This window comes from Camarhynchus parvulus, chromosome 2, assembly GCF_901933205.1.
Source record: "Camarhynchus parvulus chromosome 2, STF_HiC, whole genome shotgun sequence".
NCBI lineage: Eukaryota > Metazoa > Chordata > Aves > Passeriformes > Thraupidae > Camarhynchus > Camarhynchus parvulus.
Genome location: NC_044572.1, coordinates 55,373,734 through 55,400,984, shown reverse-complemented (window position 1 = coordinate 55,400,984; position 27,251 = coordinate 55,373,734). Strand labels below are relative to the sequence as shown.

At 38.0% G+C, this 27,251-nt stretch overlaps 1 protein-coding gene across 1 annotated transcript in view; it reads right to left on the bottom strand.

Annotated features, from left to right (window-relative positions):
• The window catches only part of ADCY1 (adenylate cyclase 1), a 149,626-nt gene that overhangs the window by 63,784 nt on the left and 58,591 nt on the right, over positions 1–27,251 (bottom strand). The window contains exons 3-4 of the mRNA XM_030971284.1: positions 17,996–18,114; positions 5,591–5,702 (exon numbers count right to left, since the gene is read on the bottom strand). Coding sequence (XP_030827144.1) covers positions 5,591–5,702; positions 17,996–18,114 — 231 coding nt within the window. The remainder of the gene's footprint in view (positions 1–5,590; positions 5,703–17,995; positions 18,115–27,251) is intronic.

Sequence of the window (27,251 nt, the reverse complement as noted above, 5' to 3'; positions counted from 1 at the left end):
TGCAATAATCATATATATTAATTTACTTGGAAATGAAAAGGGATTTTACACATGCTTGTCTCCTTCCTAGGTTTTATTAAATATCCTTTCAGATTCTGTCTTTTGATGAAGATACATTCCAGGAGAAGCAAACCTAAACCAAATATGCTGAAAAATTAAGCTCTACATTTTAGGAAATGGTTACTTTTCCAGATTCCAGAAATACTTTTCTCTATGCTAACTGCACCACAGGTCAAAACAATAAGTGGCAGTACATATGCCCACACTTCAAGCACCTGAGGCCGATTGGAACAATCCAATACAGTCCTATACAAAGATGTAAATTTCGGATTTGCAGTATACAAACTCAGGAACAATTTGGTAATTTACTACAAGCATATAAATTATGAAAAGAATTGTGACAAAGAATTAGCATACCGAGTACAATATCCTCTTATCTAAAATAAACTGTAAAATAGGCAAGACCTAGTCTCTGGGATACTTGCCTATTTGTATGTTCCTACTGTATTTAAAGTGTGCAATGTTAATTTTTTCCCTTGAAAATTGTTCCTAGACACTTAGTTCGGCTTCACTCACACACACATCATTATTCCCTGATCCTATAGAGTTACAGGCATACTGATTGAGAACACTTTCCTTTAAGAAAGCTTTCTTCCTTAGGTCTCTCCAGGAGACATCTCCAGATGGCTGTCCAGAACTAGATTTAAACTTTTGTGGTGATCTGCCTCAGTGGGATCCTGTGTCTGTGCTGACTTTCAAGGGAAACTGAGGAGACAAGTCTCCTTAAAATTAGCATTTATAAATATCCTGCCCCCTGTTTCCCAGAAATTTTCACAAAGAAGTGTTACATGCTGTAAGTTTATACTTATGTTTTTCAGCACTAATTTTCCTATCTTAAACAGTCCATAAAACTTAGTTTATTTTGTACTTTAAAAATACATCATAATTATCTTAATATAAACTAAAAGCATTCTACAGATGCAATATAAACACTTTTTTAGAGTGATTACTTCTAGGAAAATCTAGTTGAATGCTCAGCAAAGAACTAACTGTTCTTGACACAGTTAAAAAACACACAAGCTGATTAAAAATATTATCTACTGATTCTTTTGCCTAAGGCTCAGAAACAATGTTTTTCAGTTCAGTATCTTTGAGCTTGAACTGGTAGCAAGAGACACTTCAGCAATGTTGAAATGGGCAAAGTAAAAATTGTTAAATGCTAAGGAGACAATCAGGGAAGGACACTAAATTAAAATGGAAAGAAATAAGAATAGATTCAGCCTGACAAAGCCTGGAGGTATACACAACTGTAAATGGAAAGAATAAGGAAGTGGTATCAGTCTACCTGATAGATGAGATACCAAAAGTAGCATGAAGAAATAAGAACTTTCATTCAGAATATCAAAACTCTCTTCTAGTGATGTCCTTTGAAAAGCACCTAAAATTCTTTTATCTTTGTCAGCTTGTAAATGAAAAGTCTTAGAATTCCCAAGATGCAGAAAGATGGATGCTGAAAGGGAAATATCTGAATCTCTAAAGAAAAATAATTAATTTTCCATGTAGATTAGATGGAGGAAGCATGTGAAAAAAATATACCAAAGAAAAAAGTAATTAAAGAAAATAGAAACTTCTCTAAAAATCAAACCTTTTTCATTCAAAATTCAGGATGCTGTAGAATTGCCTCCTCTTTTCTATTAAGATGACATATTACAAGTAAAATATTTGGGACATGTCTAAACTGCATCAAAACATAATAGAACTTTGACCATGACAGCACAATGCAAGTGATTATGTCTCATTAAAATTTGTCACTCGTATAAGTAAACTGAAGAATGACAAACTGAAAGCTAGCTATAGTATCAAAGGCTGATTGCAAGGCATCTGAAGACCTCATTGAAAGATCAGTTGCTTGAATCATTTATTCATAATATGTAATGCAGGATGACTATCAGAAGGGCCAAATCTGGGACTGCACAAAGCTACTCTTGTTTAATGGGAGGAAACCAAAAATCTTCAGAGTAACAGCCAGAGCTAGGTAAACTAAGCCTGAGCAGCAGATAAAATCCAATAGAAATCAATCCTTTCAAGTTGAACTATTCATGGGCCTTATGAGAAATTTCACCAACTCTGTGTTCAGGAAGATGCTTTGTTACTGTTATCTCCCAGAGAAATCCAAAATGCTTACCCAAAATGCTTGTATCAGAATGCCTAAAGACAGTCACGTTACAAAACTTCATTAACCAGACATACAAATGAACCCTGAGGCATTCGAAACAGTACCTTCCCTTGTGGATTCTCTGATGTCGGTCTTGGATGAAGTCACACTCCTGCAAGGATACTAATATAATGACACTAATTTTTGGTTATATTTTTGAGACTCACATTCCTTCAAAGTGATTGAAGTTGGCATTAGGACTCAAAAATCACTGAAGAGACCACAAATCCTACATGAAATATGATTACCTAAGACTATTTTTTTAAGAAACCAAACAGTGCTATTGTGAAAAAGAAAACAAAAAACCATGCCATCATTTTCAGGGAGCATCTGGACAATGCTCTTTATCATATGGTTTAGTTTTAGGTAGTACTGCAAGGAGCAGGGCTTTTGATTTGATGATCTCTATGGATCCCTGCCAACTCAAGATATTTTATGATTTTAAGTAATGCATTCAGATAATCTCTTCCCAAGCACTTAAAGACTCAGTGATTTGCAAGGTAAAATAATGCATGCAAGATAAGTGTTTAAAAAAACTTTCTCTAGAGGTGAATAGATATGAGAGGACATGATAAAAGTACAAATGAATTCTAGGAGGAAATAGTAAGATCAGGATTTTTTTCCCCTCTCTACTAACAGGCTGCTAAAGTACATTTTCAAAGGAATTGAACGACTTTGTATTGAAACCTAAGGTTCGCTTTCAGAACTCCCTATCATGAATTGTAACTATATCTGAAGCTATTATGATTAAAAAAAGAGAAAGGTAGCATTTCAAAGACAGCAAAACTATGTGCCTTTAAAAAAAACCCCCAAAATCCCAAAAACTACAAACCAAAAACCACCCAAAGAACTAGCACATGGAAAGAGATAAATAACTAATATAAAAAGCATAAAGCAGCTTCCAAATGCAAGAAAGACAAATTTTAGCAGAACTATACTGTCAAAAAGCAAAGACTCACTATTTCTACAATGTGTCCATGTGTCAAAATGTCAAAATTCATCTTGAGGCTCCCAGCAAATATATGCTGTCTTATTATACTTTCCACAGTGGTAAGGGGGATTCTTTTAAAATTCTTTATATTTTTAAGAAAGACAAATTGTTTCAAGAAAGATAGTCATAAACTGCACCTTCCAGATGGCATTGCTTCCCAAGGAATACCAGCGCACAAACAGCAGCACACAACAGGCACACTCACAGATTGCATTTTAGTAATCACAGGGACCCTACTTATCACTGTTACATTCTTCTTTAAAGTCTCTGCAATTTCCTCCTTAATCATTCTGAATACTCAAGCACAGCACAGTTTTAAAATCAGTCTAGTGCTCTCTTTTGACCTAATAACAAATACCTAGAAGCTGCTTTAACCAAGAGATCAGAATCCTTCTGAAAACCTGTATTTCTCAGCACATTTCTCTGACTGCACAAGACACAATTACAAGTCTCTCTTAATCACATCACAAGCTGATAAGGAAAACTTGTATGTCTGTTCTTAACCACACCTCAGTGAAGCACAGTCTAAACTACAAGTACTCCTAAGTAGCAAATCTTCCTCACATAGCTGAAACAAACTGTGAGATTTTTTCCTGTAGATTTGAACAAGAATCCTTGCAGGCTGAACAGAAAAACTAAGGCTTTTTTGCTCTTCTACAATCTCCAAACTGCTTCTTCCATGACCAACAACCGACCTTGCACCAAAGGCTGGCATCTGCCTGGCACCTGCCTTCTGACACCTTCACTGGCAGCACACGGCCACGGCTAAGGGAGCAACCATGCTAAGACATTTCCCTGGCTTCAGGGCCATGATACATCTTAGGCTTATGTATTTCTGTGTGCACACATGTGATCTTGTATTATATTACAGTACTTCCCTTTTGTTAAATGGCTCTCTATTTCATGGCTATAAAGATTCCACAAACAACAGCATGGTAAGTTTTAAAAGACCTTATTAGATGCTTGGTTGACATATAATTAAAATGCAATCAAAGTAAGAAGGATATTTGAACTTAAACCATCTAAACTCTTGCAAATGACTATCTGAATGGAAGTTCATGTTTATTTCTAAGGCAATATCTACTAAGTACTCTGGGCTGAGGACCTGTGCTCTCTGTGACATGCTGCCAGTAGTTGCATTAATGAATTGGTTACAAAAATTCATGCCTAAACCCCCTAGAATTCCATTGCATCTCTACTAAGCATCTAAGTTAATCTTCTGCTTTTCTTGGAAAAAAGGGAACACACAAGTTTTTTCTATTATGACTTGAACATCCGGTGCAAATCAGAACATAGCACTCCATCAAAGGATAACCCACTTAACTAAGAATAAGACCCTTAGCTAAGGGTCTTTCTCAACCCTAGGACCTTGTGGAGCAGAAGGTTCTTTCTTCTTGGGGTTCTTGAGAGCTGTTTATCAAGAGGGAGGTTTAGATGCAAAATGTCCACATGCTTTAGATCTATCATGTGAAAGACTGCATCAAGGAGAAGTGAGTTTGGACTGAAAAAATGTGGATGCTATTTATGTCGAGGACCTAAACAAATATTTTTTTTAGGCTGCTTCATGGAGTCTGAAGACAAAACAGCTAGACAGTACAGGAGTATAATTTATGTAGAAGAGTAACTTCTCAAAAATGAAGGTTTAAGGACAGCTGGCAAATAAGATAGATTTGATGAAGTTCTGATTTGTTCAGGGGAAGACATATTTTCAACATCTTGTTAAATGTAATTTGAAACAAGATGTGTGACTTTTTCTGGCACAGCAATTTCTCTCATTTCCCATCCAATGGTTCTTGTCAAATCAGGCTGCTTGGAGTTATAGGCAAGGAACATTTCTCTCATTTTCTCTTCCTTGGGGAATCTAGCACAATATAAGTGCAACAACAAAAACATAGGCATCAATTTATTATATCTATCCTATTTTGCCTACAATAACCTCTCTGAAAAGCTACCATCATTTTTGTCTCAAGGAATGCTCCCTGTGAAGAATGAATTTTACTCTCTAGCTTCCTATTATCACAGAAAGTTTTATGCCATACTGCCAATATTCATACTTTCCATTGTTCTGATTTTTTTTGGATGAAGGATAAAATTGTAAATATTGAAAAAATTTCTCTGTTTTGTACAAACAAAACCAATGAAGAGCACTGATGGACTGCATGAAGGGGGAAGAAAAGTATATTTAAAAATAGCACTTACATTTCTTTCCTAAACCATTAAAAGAGATTGTTTTTTCTCTATAATATTAAAAAAAGATTGAAGCTTTAGAAATTCATGACATGTGGGGCCAAATCAGTATATTACAGATTTCTAACATGTATAACTCATGAATCATTTTTCAGAAGGAAATGTAAATTAAATTGAAATAACAGGGTGGTACTTACTGTAGCTAATTCATCAAATTTTCCAAAAAGTTCATTCAGCAGCTTCACCAGCTCTTGGGCAGTACACTGTGATGCCAAACTAGTGAACCCCACAATGTCTGCAAATAAAATACTGTAAAGAAGCAAAGAGACATGGATAAATCAGTAGAGATCTTCACATTCTTGCTACTCTCTTTCACAGCACAAATGTAACCCACAGCACAAACTCCTGAAATATTATCAACAAAGTGCTAATTGTAAAAAAAAAAAAGGAAAATATTCAGAAAAATAGGCATTAGTCTGGTGCTGTCAACTGTTTTAGAGAACTCTCAGACACTTTCAATTGCTCCATACCTACCTGGCAGATGAGGCAAAGCACCTCATTCATAGAGTGCCCAATGAATACTCTAGGAAGATGGTGAGCAATTTATTCTCTTTGCAGCTAGGATCTCCTCAGCTAAATTGGTTTCAGAGACTGTTTTATGTTGCTAGAGTTCCATAGCCAAACAGATAAACTTTGCATGAGGTTTACTATGTACTGAAAGACAGGGGTTAATAACTTCAGTGGAGTAGCTCTGTGATATGGCCCTGTGGTCTGTGATGATGCAGTAACTTCCTGTGAGGAGCTAGAATCCACAATGTCAAGCCAATATTCTCTGCACTGTGCTGCCTGGCTCAGGTAAGTGTCCAGCTTTATCCAGTATTAGCAAGGTTTTAATGCCCAACAGTTTAATCTGCTTTAACAATCCCTGCTAGTCAGTGTTCATCAAGTGAGATATTTGAAATAAGTGCAGGTACCATTGTGACTGAGAGAATAAATCACAAAATGTGTAATTACAAAATGTGTAAATCACAAAACTCAAGAGAGTATGGAGCTGTGATCCTTTCAAATCTTTAGATTTCTTCTGTTGGTAGAAGCAAAGGATCAGCTGCAGGAGCACACTGCATTTATCTCCAACATCCAGACTAGAAATGTCAAACAATTTATGAAAGCACTAATAAACCACCTCATAATATATAGCCTAGGTATAATTGATGTAGTGTAAAACTTAATTTGCTAACTGTATGTTGAATTAAACATTATGTACTCCTGTTCACCTCAGCAAAACTTCAGCCTTAAGATAAAAAAGCAATACTAGAACAGCAGGCCTAATAAGTCTACTGTTTTCCATTCTTCCTAAGCAAGTGTCAACACTCCTAATATGTTACAAAAGATGGCAAATACAACTGCTGACTCCACCCTACTTCTATAGTTTAATTTAAACCAATAGTTTAAATCCCTTGTCCACCACAGCAGGTAAGTAGCATGTCCCAGCACAAAACCAACTCATCCAAAGTGCAATGACTTTGGTCTACAAACAAAACTTTTATGTTGTCATTTTAATCCTTGGGGCAGTGTTTTCACTCAGTACTCCTTGGAGAATGCCTTATAAGGACATTGCTCAAGATGGCCCTGGTTCAAGGAAAAAATAGTTGTTTCATTCCCATGCTGTTTAAACATAACAAAAAGGCCTCTTACAATAAAAAAGTCAGCATTTATTTATGATTCATGTCTCTGCTATCATAAAAGTGAACCAGTCAAGTGTTGGGTAAAATAAAATGCATTAAGAGTTCAGTAACACCTGCATACTTGCCCTGAAAGATCTACTTATTCTCTTAATTCTTTATTGACTTCCTTGTTGTTTGACAGCCCCAGGTCTTTCTGGAAATTCAGAGTTACCTAAATTCCTTGAAGACTTTCAACAGCACTCAAATGTGCATTGGTCTTTCATACATTTTGCTTTATGGCTGTTTTTCTTTATGGCCTAAATTCACATCAGAACTTATAAAGTTTAAATAGGCACAGAGAAAAAAACAAAACCTAAAATTGTTGCAATCCAGTATATCATGTAGTTTTCTGGTTTTAATTCAATACTATCGGTATGGAAGGGGAGTGTGGATGTTACTTTATAATAATAGCCTCTGATAGCCTCTCTGCCATTTTACATCTCATCTATTCTACACATTTTACATTTTGATTGATTTTACTTTTCTATTTCCATTTTAAATATGGTGGTCTGCTTTTTTTCATTGTCTAACCACACACAGAGCAACAGTAATATTTCCGGCAGCATCAACAATGTCCATTTGCAAAAAAAAACCCCATGGAGTTGGGAGGGGGTTAGGCCTTTAAGGTAATAACAATGTTATTACCAAGGTTTATAGCAATGAGGAACATCTATATACATACAAACCAGAGATGTTCTGTGTTTGTGAAAACTATGTCTTAACAGGTAACAGAGCAACCATTACAATGCTAACATGTACACTAATATCAAAACCTCTTTATTAGTGAAACACAGAGAAGAGGAAACAGATTCCTACATAATCATTCAGTTAAGAAGATGTTTTACATGTGAGTACCTTAGTAGGTCAGTATGAAATCCTTGCTAATCCTTTAAACATTTAAAGAATACTTAGTCCTCAGCACTTGATTCAAAACACTGGTCATTGTACAAAAATGTGAAGTCCGTAAAAGCACCCACAATACAGAACTGAAGACGCCATTGAAAATCTAGTTAAAAATAATAATTATTGTATGCTGAGAGACCGATGTTCAATTATGCTTGTAAATTTTTAATACTGTAGTTAACTATATGTATATATTTTGAAGCTTATGGAATAGGTTAGGTAATATGATCATTGTTACACTTTCATTTTTTTTACTAAATTCCCAGCTCTTTTAATACAATATTCTTAAAATATGCAAAGTATAACTCTCATGTCTGGACATGGCACAGACGGGGAAATGCTGTGAGTAGGAGTTCTGCCTTTTATTAATGAAAAATCTCCTCCTTTTTGTCACCATGAAATCTTACAATCATAGTAACTGCTGCACTTTGTTTGAAAGTAGGCTGAAATGCCAGTGACTAGACCTGATTTTGCAGCAACAGTGGTAGGAAACAGCCAGTGGAGGAGCAGGAGATTTCCCTCCCCAAAGTGCAACTGGCACTGCAAGCCTGCTGCTTCCATGGTCTGTTCTCAGGCGTGGCAGTGCTGAGGAGAGCACACACACAGAGCTCTACTATTCAAAAAAGTGGCATTGAAACTCAACAGCTGATTAATTTTATTTTAGCTGGTCAACTGACCAATATTATCTTTTCTAATTCTTCACCCATCTGTGTCCATCTGTAGCCTCTTCCCATACTACTTATACAAGTATTGTGGGGCAGCACCAACACACACTCTCATTGTACTGCATCTGAAAAAAATTAGAGTAGCATCTTGGGGTGACAGGGAGTCAAATTACCCAACTGATGCAATAAACTTTTTTCCCCCTATGTTCTGCTCAGTTTTTTGGGAAGTAAAGGTCAAGAAGGCCTTTATGAGGAGATGGCAAAGTCAGTCATAGGTAATGACAACAGAAATGAGATTTGAACTCTTGCAATGGCCATGAAATCATAATGGTACTAAAGAGAGAAATTATAAGCTATACAGTGCCAGAATTCCAGTCATAAACCTGAACTGTTTCCACAGCCAAAAGTATTCAAATATTCTCAAAGTCTAAGTCTCCACATTGGCACTGAAATTCCCTTTCCTCTGTTTTGGATATATTATTCACACAAAAATACTGAAAGCTTTAAATTTAGGCCATGTCTAACATACTCAGAAAAGTTAAAACAAAGCAGCTACAGGAGTGACATCAGTGCTAAAGCACATTAATCACTCCTCCAGATATACTCATTCAAGAGCTAAGTAGTCTTGCTTCACAGTAACTTAATCTGAAATTGCTATAGAGGTTCACATCCTCAGAGTGGATTAAACTAGAGTATTTATGCATGAAAGATTCCTCATAATTGTATGGTATACAAAGGAATACTTCATAATGATTGCCAAGTAATTTTATTTTTAAAAATGTAAATGCTGGCATATATAGAAACAAGAAGTGAGAAGCTACCAATTAACAATTGTTTCTCTTAATGACCAAACAGGGATGAAACTCTCCCTTCTTTCATTCCACACAATTAAACAATTTGATTCCACAGAATTAATAATATCATTGGGCACTTTGGTGAAAATTCAAAAAAACCAATCTCCTTTAAACTACAACTATTAATGAAAGAAGAGAAATGAAAATGAAAAGAAATGAGAAACAAAGAACAAATGTTGCTTCTGCTCACTCAGCACCATAATTTGCACATGATTCAAGCACTGCTCTTCCTTACAAGCAATGTGAAGGTGTTAGTTAGGAAGGCTAGGTGGCTCTTACAGTGTTGCAGCTGGTGCTGCCTCACAACCCAGGGCTCAGCAGTGCTCCATGATCTTGCATGGCACAGAGATGAGACTGACTAGACTGTAGGTCTCTATATTTTCTGCTTTCCCCTTTCTAAAAAGCAGGGTTATATTTCCCTATTTCCAGTCATTAGGGACTCACTCACTTCACCTCACTGACATGACCTTTCAAATATGATAGATCGTGGCTTAGCCACTATCTGCCAGTTCCCTCAGAGCTCACAGATGAATCTACTCAAGTTCCATGGACTTGTGCACATTCAAGCTCCTTAGATGGTCTTGAACCTGATCCTCTCCTGCAGTGGGCTCAAGGTGTTCATTCTCTCAGTCCCTGTATTTGTCTTTTTTCACCAGGGAGGCATGGCTGGGGCACTTGCTGTTGAAGAATGAGATGTAGAAGTTGTTGAGAACCTCAGCCTAGCTGAGAAAAGAGAACTTTTTCCAGGGTAGCCAGGTCTTCTATTTCCTATTGGTGAGAGTCGAAGTTATCCCTAGTCTTTCTTTTGCTTGCAACATATCTATAGAAGCCCTTTCTATTATCCTCAATATCCATGGCCAGACTCAGTTCTATCTGGTCCTTGGCTTCCCTAACCTTTTCCCTAACTTCCTGTACAATTCCTCTGTTTCCTTCCCAGGCCATCTATCCTCATTTCCACTTCTTGAAAGATTCTTTTTTTGCTCTGGGTTTGCTCAGCAGCTCCTGATCCATCCATGATGGTCTCCTAGCATTTTTGCGTAATTTCCTCCTTGTTAGATGAATTCTTCCTGAGCTTGGAAGAGGTGATCCTTGAAATTCAGCCAGCATTCTTGTGACCCTTTGCCGTCCAAGGCTCTATCCCATGGGACTGTACTCAACAGGTCCTTGAAGAGGCCAAAGTCTGCCAGGGAAGTGAGCTTGCAGTGTACCCTCCTCACTGCCTTGAGGTCTTGAATCCCCCTATGTTGTGATCACTGTAGCCAAGGCTGCCTTGGAGCACTGCATTGCCTGCCAACTCCTCCATCTTGGTAAGCACAAGGTCCAGTACAGCACCTTCTTGTTGGCTCTCTTCAACTACTTGTGTACAGAAATTGCTGTTGGCACATGTGAGGGATTATGTCCTGCTGTGATGTCCCTCCAACAGATATCACAGTGGTTGAAACCCCCCATGAGGACCAGGGCTTGAGACCACTTCTGTCTGCCTATGGAGGGCTTCATCCACACCATCCTCCGGACTGGGTGGTCTGTAGCAGACCCTCCTATGACATCCCCTGTCCCTGCCCTCCCTCTACTCTTCACTGACAAGCTCTTCTAGGTGAGATCCTTATCCTTCCGCAGAGTTCCATACACTCCAGCTGGTTATTGACACGGAGGCTACATCCCCTTCTTATGTTCCTTGCCTGTCTTTGCTAAAAAGCCTAAAACCTTCCATTAAAAGCTCCAGTTGTAAGAGCCATCCCACCACATCTCCATGATGCCCATGGTATCATATCCACACAGGCCTGTGCGCATCAATAGTTCCTCTTGGTTTTTTTTGCCATACTACTTGCATTTGTATAGAGGTGTCTGAGCCAGTACCCAGATAAGGTGGACTCACTGGCTGGAGTATCTGGAATGCCTTTGTACTGTTCCAGGCATCCATTAGAGGTGTTGACACCTGAATGTCAGGAATGGGAGGGATAGGTGCCCCTGTCCCCTGACTAATCTGGTTTAAATCTCCCTGCACTAGTCTGACAAGTGCCTGACCCAAGATAGTTTATCTCTTTGTCAGATGAGCCCTATAATCCCTTAGTAAACCAGGCCTGGCAAACTGAGTCTCATGGTCTGAGTAAGCAAAACCATGACTTACTGATCATACCAGAATCTTATCAGTAAATTCACAGGATTAGGAAGTTTGGCTAATCTGGTAAAAACTGAAATCACTTTGGTTTTTAGACAGACAAGTTGCTAGCAATTGTAAGTTGCAACAACACATTAATATTCTAATATATCCTAAGGGAAAAAATAACCAGTGTTGAGCAGAACTTTCTCAAATTTCTGCAGTGAACTTGATTTTAAAGTCTGTGTGATGCCATTGTGTTTTAGGAGCAGCGCTGTCTTGAGTTATAGGCTTGCTTGCTCCTACTGCTGCCTGCTTGTTTACAAAAACTGAGAGAACATATACTCAGTGTTACTGAAATGCAAGAGAGCAGCAGAACAAGACTAGTTAGAAATATTTCCTTCTGTTTGCTTTATTTGAGATGCAAGGCACACTTTTTTCACTGGTTTTCTCTCTCAAGGTAAAATGGTTACTTTTTCGGTCACTTAAAATCTCCATTGCTCCTCTAACACCTGCTCATGGATAACCTCAATAACCACCTGTTGATATGGCTACACACGGATTAGTATTGTCTTTCTTCTGCACAACCATAGCAAGGCTGAACATTTACTCTCCAGTCTTACTGCTCTTACTCTCATCTAGTAAAAGAAGAGTAAAACTACTGGAGTTTTTAGGTTTTATTTGTGTGATTGTATCTAGTTATAATTTTTTAAATCAATTATTAATTGATTCCTAGAGTGTAGCTTAAATTCTCCCCACTAAAAATGTGGCCTGTTTTTACATAGCCACCTTCTACATTTCATAGGAAAATTAGTTTATTTTTGACAAAGCAGCCCATTTTTTTCATGAATAATATTTTATATACAAATAGCTTGTTTTAGTTATCAATAAAACAAAATGATCTTAAAATAATTATAACCCAAAATATGCATAATCTGAAGAAGGGGATTATGGAACTGCAAAAGTCAACAATTTCACAAATAAATTTCTTCAGAGGAGTTTAGTTTGCTGTAGAACATTTCTTGCTGCAATGTGCCTGGTCCTCTGATCTTATGATACTTCCTTCCTTCTTAATGAAACACATCTAGATTTCTGAAAACATAAATTTTTTAAAAGAATACTGTAATGATAGTTCTTTCAAGTAAAGTGTTACAAGGAATTACATCTACTGTTACCAATGAAGGGCTCCTGCTAAACACTACACACAGAAAACACATATAAACTAACTAAAACATAAACTAAACTAGAATTGACATAAATTTTGTATGTCTGCATTCCCCACAGACTACTGCAACAAAGCACATATGATAGAAAATGTGTAAATATAGATTTGCAATCATTGAAATGCAGTGTTTTTCTTCTGACTGTTCATTCCACTCTTTATTTGCTAATGACACAGACAGGGAGTTAGTGCACCATCTACAAGTTCGTGAATGACACCTAGCTATGTGGTGTGGTTGATAACATTGGAGGGTAGGGATGCCATCCAAAGGGACAGGATGGGCTAGAGAGGTGGGCCTGTGCCAGCCCCATGAAGTTCAACAAGGTTATGTGCAAGGTCCTACACCTGGGTTGGGGCAATCCCAAACATAGATACAAATTGAGGCATTAGTAGATTAAGACCAGCACTGCTAAGGAGGGCTTGGTGGTACTGGTGGATGAAATATTGGACATGTGTCAGCGCTGTACACTTGTGGCCCAGAAAGCCAAATGTGTCCTGTTACACAGTAAAGGAAATGTGGTCAGCAGGTGAAGGGAGGTGATTCTATTCTCTCATGAGACCCCACCTGAATTTTTGGCACAGGAAACACATGGACTGGTCAGAGTGTTGTTGGTCAGCCTGGGGAAGAGAGGGCTCCAGGGAGACATACCAGCCTTCCAGAGCCTAAAGGGGGTATACAACAGAGCTGGAGATGGAATTTTTATCAGGATGTCTGCTGATAAGATAAGTGGAAATGGTTTTAAACTAAAACTGGGTAGATTTAGAATAGATACAAGGAAGAAATTCTTCATTAGGAGGCTGGAACAGGTTTCATAGAGAAGCTGTGGATACCCCATCTCTGGAAATTTATGTGTGACCGACTTCAATATTTAAGAAAAAAGTGCTCTCTAAAATTAAAGAGGGCTGTATAAAAAAAAAAAAACAAAGGGAGGCTGTGTTTTTTACATAATAATAATTTACAAAAACTAGTTCACTGTGAAGTTCTACAAGTTCAGAAAGACTAAATACAGAAGTCTGTCCACAGGCATCACAATCACAGCTTTTTAAAATGTTGGAATGGTTAAGTTAAATTAAAAAGTTATTTATGGTCTGATGTTTTCTGAAAGACAGGATGGACCACAAATATTTGCTCATAAATATCTGCAGATTGTGTTCTGGCTTCAGATTCATTCTCAAGAACCTCTAAAATGCCACAAGGAATCTTTTTATTAGTAGCTTTGAAATCAGGCAGTGTGTTTCCTAAAATTAATATCTCTTCTTACAAAGCATCCAGTTCTATTTCATGCTTGTAAAAATAAGGCTAAAGGAAACTGCTGTACCTGAGGCCCAAGAAATTTTTAGCTGTTCAATGTTCACTTTCTTTTTATCTCTTCAACATTGCTTGAGTCATAGAATGAAGCAAGAAGCTGTGTGTTAATATAGGGAGCCAGCCATATCCTTATTCATCCATGAGCTGAAACAGTTTCATGAATATCTAGCATCCATTCCAAAAGAGACAAACAACAAAATGTGTTGAGGTTTCCATACAGGGCATATATTTGAGCTGAAACTCAATTTGAAATTTCCGTAATTGAATTATGGGTCCATGGAGAGATTCAGTCAGGACCAATGAGTTTTTGCAGTGGACACTGTACCTACATATGTGATCTGTAAATTTTTCAGCCCTGTAAGAATAAGGCAAGAAGGAAATATGAATCTTAAATTTCTTAAACTAATCTTAGAAAAAGCATGTCTCCATGTTACAAAACATATTTCTGAGCACCATCGAAGAGCTGGTCTGTTGGGGAGCCTTTACGTGTAACTTGACATCTGGTTCCCACATCTTTCATGGTGTCCTTGTCTGGGACTCCCCCAGTAAAAAACCACTTGTACTGTAGCCTGTGTACTGGAACAGCTTGTGGACTGTATACAGATTATTTCCTTCTGATAAACCACAGATATTTTATTCGTTGTAATTATTTTAGTTTTCTGATTGTTGAGTTTATTGTCCTCACTGAGCTAATGCTATACCAGATGTGTATTTGCATATCTTGTTTTGCAGAGCGCATTTGCATTAGGTTATTGGTCTCCATTTAAAACACATGCTCTCATTTCTTACTGCACAGCAATTCTGTTCAAAAACTTTACAAGATAGCAGATGTACTGCAGATCTGGAAGAGCTGATCAAAGCATGACACATTCCCCTCCAGAGCACAGTGAGCTGCAGGCAGTCATTCAACAGCTATTGGGTAGTTGATAAAATATTCACCAACTAATTTATAAACCAGGGCAGTTGCCATGGTTATCTGAAATATGCCAGTACTTTTCCCTAGTCCATCATTCACTTCTTACAGAGGTATGTGTATCTCCACTGTAACGTGCTTTTCTGCGAGGAGGTAAAGAAAGTAGCTGTATGAATATCTTTTTTTCACATGTAAGATTAAATATTCTTTACCCTTTTTTTCAGGCAGGTATTTAGAAGACTGAAAGAGATGTTTTCTGATACTTATGAGGGTATTTTTTTTGCTGTTGGTTTTTCAACAGATAAGGAATGGAAAAATCATGTAATCTACTAATTGCATGCCTGCTTCCTTCAGACTATCTTTTCTGAAGAATAGTGCTCTGATACTACCAGGTATTTGCAGGGAGAAAAAGAAAGCATTGCAAAAGGAAAAGTGCCACTCGTTTTCTATTTTCCACTGTGTAGCTTTGGAGTTAAAAAACCCTGGAACATAGAATTTCAGAGGGACTTTTTGTTGGTTTGTTTTAATAGCAGCACTTTACAGAACACTTGATATGAAGAGGACAATTCACAAGAATATAGGAATGGTCTCAGGTTTACCTGTTACAGCACTGAACTGCCACTGCCCAGAAGAAAAAAAAAGTTGTTTTCATCTCCTTAATAAAGTAAAGCAAGCACTTACTATTGGCACTAACCACCGGCAGCACTGCCAAAGGGATTCTGCAGTGCTATTCTTCACACTGATGTCAGGGTCGCACCTGCTGGGAGTTCTCCTTCATCCTTCAGGTCTACACAGTCACAAAACTTCTGGGGCGAAACTCTGCCTACTGGGATGTGCTAGACACAGGTTGCTGGATATTTATTGGACACAATTTCACTCCATTTTTTAATCACTACTATAATTATAGTTTCATTATTGAAATAAAAGGCAATAGACTTTCTTATAAGTACAGATGGTGAAGGGAGGTCTGCTATTTTCAGTTCTCTTCCCTCAGGATCTTACCTGTGACATTAAAATGACCCCATCTTACTTGGTCTTCATTTGCCCCAAAAGTACCTTCTTAATGTCAGAGAATTAATTCACCTCTCCAGATAGGGTGTTTTGATTCAAAATCTTTCATGAACTCCACGTCAAAGGAGTGAATAAGCCACGAAAATTTTAGCAGTTACGTGAAAAAAAACATCATGTAGGAAAAAAGACTACTCCTGAGGTTCCATTTCAAGAAGATCTTGGCAGAAGAGAGGACTCAGAAGCACTATAATCTGCAAAGTAATGATTTCTAAGATGACTCTAAACTGTAATGAATGCAGAGATTTGTGACACATAGAAGATATAAATATACTAATCATGATATAATTATCATTCTTACCTTGACCCTGAATATAAGGGCAACCAATAGTAGCATACATGTCTTTTATAGCATTGTGAGGACATAATTTTTAAAAACAATTTTTATAAGTATATTAAGGAATATGATCACCAAAGGGTCCAAGTAGCAGATACCCAAGTATCAAAATCTGGCATACATGAGACTTGATCAGAAAAGCTGACTGCAAATAGATAGACTGGTTATCATTCAAAGATGGAAGATTAGCAAGAAAATGAAAAAGTGCAAATGGTGTTGGCGAGGAGTGCAACAGAATGAAACCATGTGACATAAACAAAGGAAAGCAAAGGAGTGAGACAGCTCATTTAGATTATGAATGTGTCCTTCAGGAGCTATCGAGTCAGACTTTGACAATTAAGAACCATCAGATACTGTAAACAACTGTAAAAAACAAATAATTTTCAGCATCAGCTTTGGGGTAGTGCACACTTAGAACCAATTTTAAACAATTTTTAAAGACCAAGTTTTGTAAGCAAAGTGATGAGATTAATATTATGCAAAATTTAACCATTAACATGAAGTAAACTACTAATTTTTAATTCAGTAATATTAAATTCTACAGTGTAAAACTGACCTAATTTGGCAGTCTTCTGATCCCATCATAGACACCTCTGATTCCCTTAGTGACAGAAATGATTTTAGTTGCAGCAACTTAGTCACTAGGAAGTGTTCCTTGCATATATCAAAGCCAGCTCAATGGGAGGTAGACTAAATCTTGAGAGAAGAAACTTAGCAGTGGAGGAGGGAGAGGAGAAGGTGCTGAAGTTTACTCTTTTGCTACATGAGTACACCACGCAAATCAAGGCAGCTCTGTGGCGTCATTTACTAACACTGCACCTTGTTTAGTAAAAGAGTGACACCAACTGAACTTTTTTGCTGTTTTTGATGTGGAAGCAAGGCACTTGGCAGTAGTGTGATAAAACACAGACAAGTTCTTTAAGGAATTTGTTCTGGAGGCAAAGAAGAATTAAAACTAAGAATGCACTTCAAGAAAAAGCAGTATGACAGCACTTGCACACACCTACTGAACAAGAGCAAGAAGTAGAACTGAGCCTTAGTCAATAATCTCTGGGGGGTAACCCTCATGTGATGTGGACAAATACACATTTCTTTACGTTTGCATCACACTTTCTTTCTGTGTTTCCATGCTATTACCCAGGAAAATCTATTAATTTAGAAGTAATTAATCTTACTATCAAAAATATATAAATGTGCAAAAACTAGCATGCAGAACAAATACTCCTGCTCACCCAAAACATAATACAGTACAAAACCAATGACTAGTCATTTGGAAAAAGCTGTTAGTCTCCCAGCAGTACTATTCTAAGACATTTATTGATTCAGGCTTATCTCCTGAGAAGATTAAATCTTCCTAGTGCACCCATTCTTCTACTCTGTATAAATGGTAAATCTTCACTTTATTGCTTGGTTTTTTACCTCTGAAACCTGAGTGCAATTATACATCACTGTCCTTGTACTAAATATTCCTAGTTCTTTAGTTTATTTAATGGGCTGCATCAATCCTACCTAACATTGTCGTGCCTTTGAATGTAAATCTTGTGGAAAATCCTTTCAGGTGGCTTCAGGAAGTCTTCCTTCATTTCCATTGCAACATTCCTGGGCAAAAGGCTCATCAAGAGACGTTCCTAAAAGAAAATATAAGCAACATCAGGTTTGTGGTATAGTGTGTGACCATTTTTCTAAGTTTTAAACTAGCAAACTGGACAATCTTCTCTTAATCTGCTTTCTTAAAATGTCTGCTGCATAAATAACATCAACCATTTCTCTCAAACTCCTGCAAACAGCGTGGGTGTCTCCTTTTAAGTCTTCTGCACATTAAAAAAAAAAAAAAAAACACACACCAAAAAAAAACCCAACCCCAAAAACCAAAAAAAAGACTCCCACAACAAACCAGAAAAAGCAAACAAAAAAGCCAGCCTCAAGAGCATATAATTGTCCATATTTTTTTTAACATTACAGTTCTAATAATAGCAACTTACTTTATTCTTATCAGCATTTATCGTCTGAGAAAGACTTCCCAGGATCATTTGCTATATTTTTGTGTGTTCTTTTTCTTCCTGGATATAATGAAAGTGTTACATTACAGGACTATGACAGCTGGTTATTAAGCAGTGAGAGTAGATGATGGATTTATCCACTGTCAAATTCAGTGGAACAGTAAGCACAGTTTTAATGGCATCTTAGCCAGTGTGGCAATGTCTTTAATGAACTGCATCAGTACAAAACCCTGGCTAAACACATCTTCTTGCTATACTCATAGAGAAATTTTTAGCTCGGGTCACTGATCTGCATAAAAAGAGTCTCTAATATTATGGATCTTGTCAGTATTGGCTATAAAAGCCCATGTAGTATTTTTACATATTCTGACCCATTCACAGGTACCATCTGGAAAATCTGCAACTGCTGTTCTTAGGTGTTGTAAGGGGTCCATAGATACTTACTCAAGATACCTACCTACATGCACACATTCATTCATTGTATTTTCACCCAGAAAATGCTTGCCATTTAAAATGCATTTCCATGTTTATCTATCAGATCTGCTAGTTTCAGCCATGGCAACAGTCTGAATGAATTCACATAACCACATCTGATCTGATTCAGGTGTACCTTTGATGGAAGAGGATTAGGTCAGTGAATAATTAAGTAAACTGGATAGATGTAAATCCATAGGCCCTGACAGGACACGTTCACAAGCTCACTGAGTGAGCTGTCAGACGCTACTATAAAGTCACTCCTAACAGTCAAACATGGTGACTGGGAGAAGTGATGCAAGACTGCAGAAAGAAAATGTCACTTCTCTAGACAAGAAGGAGGATGCAGGGAACTGCAGGCCAGTCAGTTTCACCTTGGGTCCTGAAAGTGATGAAGGATCTCATCCTGGAAACCAAGGTGGTTAAGACCACATGACTTCCAGAGCACCCTTCCTGCCTCAACTATTCTGTGATTCTGTTATCTGACAGTCAAGAGCCACTGTAATGGCAGCTACAAGATGTCACAGAAGTGCGTATTTTGGCCAAACCTCATCCCCCTTTTCTTTAATCAATATTGGATAAATAACGAGCAAAAGTTAACACTGAGAAGAGGGTATCAGCAAGTGCTATTATGTTGCCAACATGCCCACATTCACCAGATAAAGCCATTAAATAATACTCAAAGTTTATTCAAAGGGTTTTTTATCTTAACAGTTTCTTCTGGAAGACACATTGAAAGAAGTAAGAAGTTAAACTTTGCAGAACTTCTCTGGTGAACTTTGGACTAAAGTTCTGTCGTGTTTGTGGTGGTCACATTGTCTTGAGGCTAAGGACTATTAGCTAGCTCTATTTCCTACTCTTCTTATATATATATGTAGCAGAACATTCCTTCCTGCCACAGAAGAGCTTATCTGCTATGTCCATCAGCTGGTGCATAGCTCTGGACATTCTCCCCCTCACAAGAATTGGTGACATAACCCAGGCTGGACAGATGTTGAGCAGTGAGTTATCTCTGGCACCAAGGAGGTGAGATCCCCAGCTGACAATAAATATCTTGTCTTGAGAGTGAGATGCAAGGAGATGAGCTAGGAATTCCCAACTATGAGACACATTACTTTACTAACTATAAAAGCTATACAAATTTTCATGGAGGTAGAAGTGTCTGACACACACCCTGGAAATGTGCAGGACTTCTCCCACAAGTTTGGATGATTGTGTGCCCCATCAGCACTTGATGGTAAGCTACATGGAATCCTAATCTATGCTATTTCTTTGCTAGCTGTAATATTAGGTATTTCAGTTGTGCACTGTGGTTATCTGGTAGTAGTGTTTCTTTTGTTTATCCTGTGTAGTATGTCATCTGTTAAAGTTTTATGTCTGTTAAATTTGTGTTAAATAAATAAATAAATAAATGCAAATTAAATAAATAATTTTGCAATAGACCTAACCTACCATTATTAAGAACCTGTGAGTGAGAGTGATCTGGGCTGCAGGTTACTCCCAACAGAGCTACTCGCAGAAATCTGAGATTAAGGCAGGACTTAAGCACTCCTCTACATTCGTAACAATGTACACCAAGAATATGGCAAAGAATATTATGGATTTCAATATTTGTTGACACTTTACATGTATAGCAATTTCCAATCAACCAAAGCATTTCACATCACTAAAAAATGGTTATTCACTCTAAATTTTATGCTGATTTAATTAAGTAAACTTATATTTCTGCAGCAGAATTGTATTTGGGTAACATAAATTTTGGGTTACAATCCAAACCAAGTATTTTGTCCATAGTGGATCTTATGAAGCTCTGTTGACTGCTACTTGTGTCCTAAAGTTGATTTACTGTGTTAAGAGAAATAAACTGAGGTTATAAAAGGAGATGACCACCTCTCAGGCAATAAAGAGCACATACAAGAGAGGAATTTGGACAGACGGTTATATTCTCTGATGCTTAAGACCGCAAAAGTGATCCTGGAATGTGACGGTTGTCACAAGGGTTTTCAATTGAGGGAAGAGACGAGAAGGTTGACTCCATTATCAGAAGGCTTGATTAATTATTTTATGATATATATATACTACACTATAACTATACTACAAAGAAAAAGTAGGAGAGCTTTTTCAGAAGCTTGCTAAGCTAAGAATAGAAAAGTAAAGAATGATAACACACAAGCTGGCCCCGACACAGAGCGAGAGCCAGCTCTGCTGTGAGTGGTCACTGAACCAAAACATCCACACCAGACCAATCACAGATCCACCTGTTGCATTCCACAGCAGCAGACAACCTATTGTTTACATTTGTTTCTGAGGCCACAGCTTCTCAGAAGGAAAAAATCCTAAAGAAAGGATTTTAGTGAAAGGGATGTCTGCGATACCGGAATTTCTTAAGTATTGCTCTGGATAAGAAATTTACAATGTCTGATAAGGACTAAATGTTCTCTGGAGCTTCTCTTGCAGTGAGCACGTTAAAAAAGATCTTCACCATTTTGCTGAAACGGATTAGTAAAATCCAAAACTGTTAAGGAGAGACTGGGTTTAGACTTCTGTTTCCTAGAAAGTCAAACTTAACCAGACAAAAAAGCAAGCAAAAGTTATACTGACAGACTCTTCCAGAGAGCAGTGCTAACTGAATAGTTCTTCTATGGCGTGCAAACACAATTACAATACGTGAATAAAAAGCTCACAGATAATGTCTGCAGTGCATGGCAAATAACATGCAATCCAGGGAAGTAATAAGAATCATTACTGTGAAGGCAGCATTGGAGAGCTGTAGGATGTAGCACCTGACTGCATTGAAATGTGCAGATGTCAAATGTATTAAGGGAAGCTACAACAATAATGATTCTTATACATGTTAAGTTGACTATAACAAGAGCTGAAGGGAACATATGAAAATCCTCTATCAAATTATGATGACTTGCTTTTTTCATTAGAGATGAGAGTGAGATGGAGATGAGATTAGAGATTAGATTCCTCACCAAGTGAGGAAAAATGCAGTTATGGCTTTCTCAAAGGGTAGCCACTGCTGACCTTTCAGATCAAGAAGGGAAGCAGCAGCATGACTGTAAGCAGCATGACTGCATGATTTGTCCCTTAAGGGGAGACTGGAAAATGTAACTTGCAATGCAGAGTATCAAAATACTGAAAGTAAATGAAAGACACCATCCAGCTCTCTAGAAAGAATATAAGAAAAGTCTCTCCTATTTACAGCAAAATCTCATCTATCAAGCAAAGCAGTATTGCCCTTCAGGTCAGACTAAGGAATGCTGAAGGACTCAGAGTTTTGGAGGAGCAAGAGTGAATTCATGTACACAAAATATAGCTGTTGATAGGTTTGGGAAGGGGCTCTGCCTAGACCTTTATTCAGCAAGTCCTACAGTTTTTGTCCCGGTTTTTCATTTGCTCCTGTATGGCTGATCTGATTATAAAAATAATCTGTTAACCAGGCTAAAAGGAAAACTAGGTGTGCAGGATAGTGCATTGAATGGAACAAGTGACAGAACCAATGGAAGACCACTCACATTTATGGTGACATTCTTGCTTGAGTGGTTGTTGGCTCCAACAGGGGTGGGTGATGACAGGAAAAAATAGAAAGAGTAATACAGGGAGCACTAATAAATTAGCAACACCTTTTACCAAAATAAAACAACACTCATGTTGCAAACCTTCTAATTGGTCACAAATTATTTTCTGTTGAGGTAGCCTCAACTCATGATATATTCCTAATCACAAGGTCTAGTAGAAACAAAATGTTTCTACATTTTATTCTTTCTCAATTGTTCATGATGTTTTTTTTAGGATTATTACAGCTGTTTTCAGAACATTAATTTTTTTCCACACAACCAACTTACAGTATTTTAGGGATTTGTACTCTCTTCTCATGCACTACATCTTTACTCAGCATTAAAATGATCTAAAATGAAATCACATGCTGAAAAAAAAATACTTTCAGAGACTGTAATTGTCAGTCAATGATTTTGCATTCCCTGCAGAAATCTCACTAAAAAAAGAAAATTATAGATGAGGATATACATCTCCTTCATTCACAACAATTTATATTCCCAGTCTTGCTCTGGGATTTCAAATGCCCAATTTAGCTGCCTCTGCCAATGGTATCATCCTGATTAATAATGATTACTGCTCTACTAATAAACATAGTTATTTTTGAGAAAGATAATCAATTTAGAAAAACATTCAAATTTCTCTCTCCAGCAATGGAGCATCACTAGAAGACAGAGGAGAAACAAACATTCATTTTGACTCCAAGGCAAGTCAAAATGCGCATACCAAATGAATTAGGAATTGCTCGGTGTTACCTTGGCCCTATTCCACAACTAGTACCATTATGCACGTGACAAAGAATGAAAATATGCCAAGGCAGAGAAATGGATAAGAAAAAAGTGTTTCCCATTGTTAATGGACAAAAATACCCTATGTTACTGCTTGGAACATCCTCAACCCTATTTACAAGTACATAACCCTGGACTGCAACTTTCTTTTTGGGTTGGACCCAAGAAAAAACTTTAAGAATTATTCAAGACTTGAGTAGACAAAGCCACAGTTAACCAGACCTGGTGTCACTGGCAGTCCTGCTTTGAAGGAATGGCTGGGCTCGATGATGTCCAGAGGTCTGCTTTGACCACTGTGTATCCAGGTGTCTTGCTTGGTACACAAGGACCAGGAGAGGCAGGTGACTGAAGCCCCCTGGGAAGCCCTGAAGCCATCTTGCTATCTCACCACACACAAGTGGGCCTTCTAAAACAAAAGAGGAGCTCAAGGCTTAGCACTCTATGGGAGTTGTGTGATTTCTCATTTCTGAGAAGGGAGAGGAAAGAAGCAAACAGACACTACTGAAGAAAAAAAACCCCTCATCTGTATGCTCTATTCTGCCCCAACACTCCCTTCAGCTTTCTCCAGTTTGGAGGCTTCTCACCACAATTCTCTCTTCTATCCCCATCCCTGCCCTGGACAATGCCTCTCCAACAAGCATCCCGGTTCTGCTCTCCCAGCTCTTCTTTTATGGGAGTCCCCAGTACATATTCCTAACACATTTCTCGTGCCTGCCTCCAAAAGAAGATGCCTGTCCCCCTCCCATTTTGAAAATCATACTCTTTTCTCATTTTACTTCTCATACCTCTCACAATACCAAACGCCTCTATTCATCTGATCCGTTCTAATCATAGTGGTCCTATTACTCCTATACCTCCCAGTCCTTGCCGCAAGAATTACAATACTCCTCACAGACCGCAACCTTAACACTACATTCTTTGACCCTGCTGGAGGAGGAGACCCTGTCCTATACCAACACCTTTTCTGATTTTTCGGACATCCAGAATCTACATCTTAATCCTCCCAGGATTCGGAATAATTTCCCACATTGTAACATATTATAAGTTACTCAAAGTCCTTTAAAATTTTCACCTTGATTTAGAATCATTCCATGCAGTTGTCCAAATATTATGCAGTTATTCCTATTGTACAAAATGATTTTTTTTTTACATTAGTATGGGAAATTACTCTGATACATTTTCAAATTCTTTCAGGAAGCTGTAAATGAATCCATACCCCCTTCATCAGAAAAGAAGGCTCAAAAGCACGTGAATATCTTAAATGTCCCTAGCCAGCATTCTCACAAATTTCTATCAAAAAACATGCTGTGCTTTCCCATGCTAAGTTGTATTCCTGTAGTTTATCATGTGAGATATAAAGAAAACAAAATGGAAATACTATTTATAGTCAGAGCAAACTACTTTATCAAAGGAAACAGCTGTCATTTTCTTCTGAGATAAGCAACCAAGCTGAGAGAAGCAACCAAGGGAGTTGTTGGATTGAGGATTGAGAAACAAGCAAAGTAATACAGTTTTCTACATGGCCCTTCCACAGCCTGCAGCATTGCCTCAGAGCTGCAGGCTGTGGAAGGGCCATGTGGAAAACTGTATTACTTTGCATGTTTCTCAATCCCATGAGAGCAGGGCTGTAATGGATAGAGCTCCATCTCTTTCAGCCAGCTTCATTAAATTCCTCCTGAACTGCTCCTTCCAGCCAGCATGCTGGCACTGCCTTGACTCATCAGGGAGTCTGAGCCCCACACCTGGGTGGCAGAGAGCTCTGTCTTGTGGAACTTGCTCTAAATGGGACTTGGAGGTTACCAATTTTGTGCTGGGGAAAGCAATAAGTCTGCATGGCACTCCAGATCCTGGTGGTTTTTCACCCTTCCTAGCACTGAACCAAATTATTCAGGATAGTCTTCATGCCCATGTTACCTTTTTTTTTTTTTGCATTTTCATAGCAACTTTAGGAATGAAGAAAGTAAAAAAAATTAACGTGACAAAACCAGGTTTACATATTTGTTTCTTGGCTGATAAAACATGAATATTTTTGTTTTCTATAGTAACAGTCCAATAATGATGACAAATAGGAAAAGGAGCTCAAAAAAGAAAGGAGATTTTGATCATCTACTCTACAAAATTCCTTTACAATATGGAACATGAAATCTAACCCAACAATTTTTGCAGTCTATCACAGATCTTCTTTTGTTATTCCTATACTTAAGAGGAAAGTGCCACCATATTTTAACATAAACTTTTCTCCCTAGAGAAGACAAGCATCAGACATGCCTGTAAAACATTAATGACACTGTTTCAGAGTCAATTCATCTATATAATTTTGAGATTCAGTTTCTAGTTAGTCAGCAGGGACTCCAAAGTACATCCTAAATATTACCGCCTGCTACCTAATATGACCATGGTACCATGCTCAATTTTGTATCATTTTAAAAGCTACATCTTAGTGAGTTCATAATCTCTGTCACCTGTACATTACACTTCAGAGATATTTTAATTCGCTCTAAGGAAAAACAAAAAAAAAGGAGAGTGATAAGAAGCTTAATGCAATGCATGGAAGAATGATTTTGTGTACGACTATTAGGATTCATTTATATTTTTTTGTAAACTGGAAAACAAAGGCAGCAGATTTCATTAGTGAATTATCAGAAATTCAGCTATGCATGCACTTTCTTCCATCTAAGTACGTGAAATAGCACTGTTAAAGACTGTGAGCTTCCAGACGCCACAAGGTGGCAATGTTTCAGAACAGTCCCGAGATTTCTTGGAAAATTCTATTTATCAGCAAGTCATTGCTACAACCATAATCATAAAGGACCATCCCTAAAAGACCAGATACCTAATGCACAGATTTTGAGTAGTAAGAGAATGGCTAACAACACAGTTATGGTAGATGACCAATACACTCTGTATGAACTGCACGATGCATTCAGTCTGAATACACCTATACCAGACCAACTTGACATCTTCCTATGGTTAAGTGATTATTTTTGTTTAAATAAAGGAAAGGAATAATTCATCAGAACAATAGTTTTTAATGAGGCATTGGTAGCTTCCACACAGAACATTGTTAGTCACAATGGAGATGGTAAGGCCTTGGGAAAGAATTAGGAGAACGTGAAGTCGGCTAAAATGGAAGGCAATGGGCTGCAGAAACATTGGGATGGAGAGTGGGCATAAGGAAACCTAAAAGTGCTAGAATGTACAAAGTCCACAAGACAGCATTCAAGAAGTAGCATGATAAGAATGAGAAAACCTCGGTAGCATGTTGTACTTTGTAGGTACCATCTGCAAAAACACAAGCTAAGTAAGTGTCAGGGATTTAAGTGGTTAATAAAAATATTGCTATGAAGGAGTTTTACCCATTATAGCAAAAACTGTATAAAGAAGCTAGAACCACAGAAGCTCACCCCTCCTTGAAGATGCCTGACTGGAACTTTGGACTGTGAGTTAAGCTGTCCAGATAAGATAAAGGGGACACTACTGCTCAGTCATCTCAGGCTGAGGGAGAAGAATGCATCCACAAGAAAGGCAAACCCAGCAGCTGCACTGAGAATCATCTCTTTCTGAGTTTGGGGTGGGGGACACCACAGCCCACAGAGGTTTACAGACTCCTCCTGCAACTGAGGGTGAAGGAAGAGGTGTGTGGCATAACCTCTGCTCAGAAGGCACTGAATACCCATCCTCCCTTATACAAATCAGCCCAGCTGTGAAACCTCCAACCCCACAGGCCACATCCACAGGACACTCACATAAGAGGCAACTGAGGGGTGTCACAGTCCATCAAAGACCCCCCCCAAGGTGCTCCCCAGACTTATTCCTGAGACCTTGCACCACAGTACTGTACGTGATGCAAAGTGATGCAACATATCCAGAGTCTGCTGCAAGAGACTGCATCAAGCTGCCCCCCACAGAGGGGAGGTACCTGGGCATTACCACCTGGTCTGA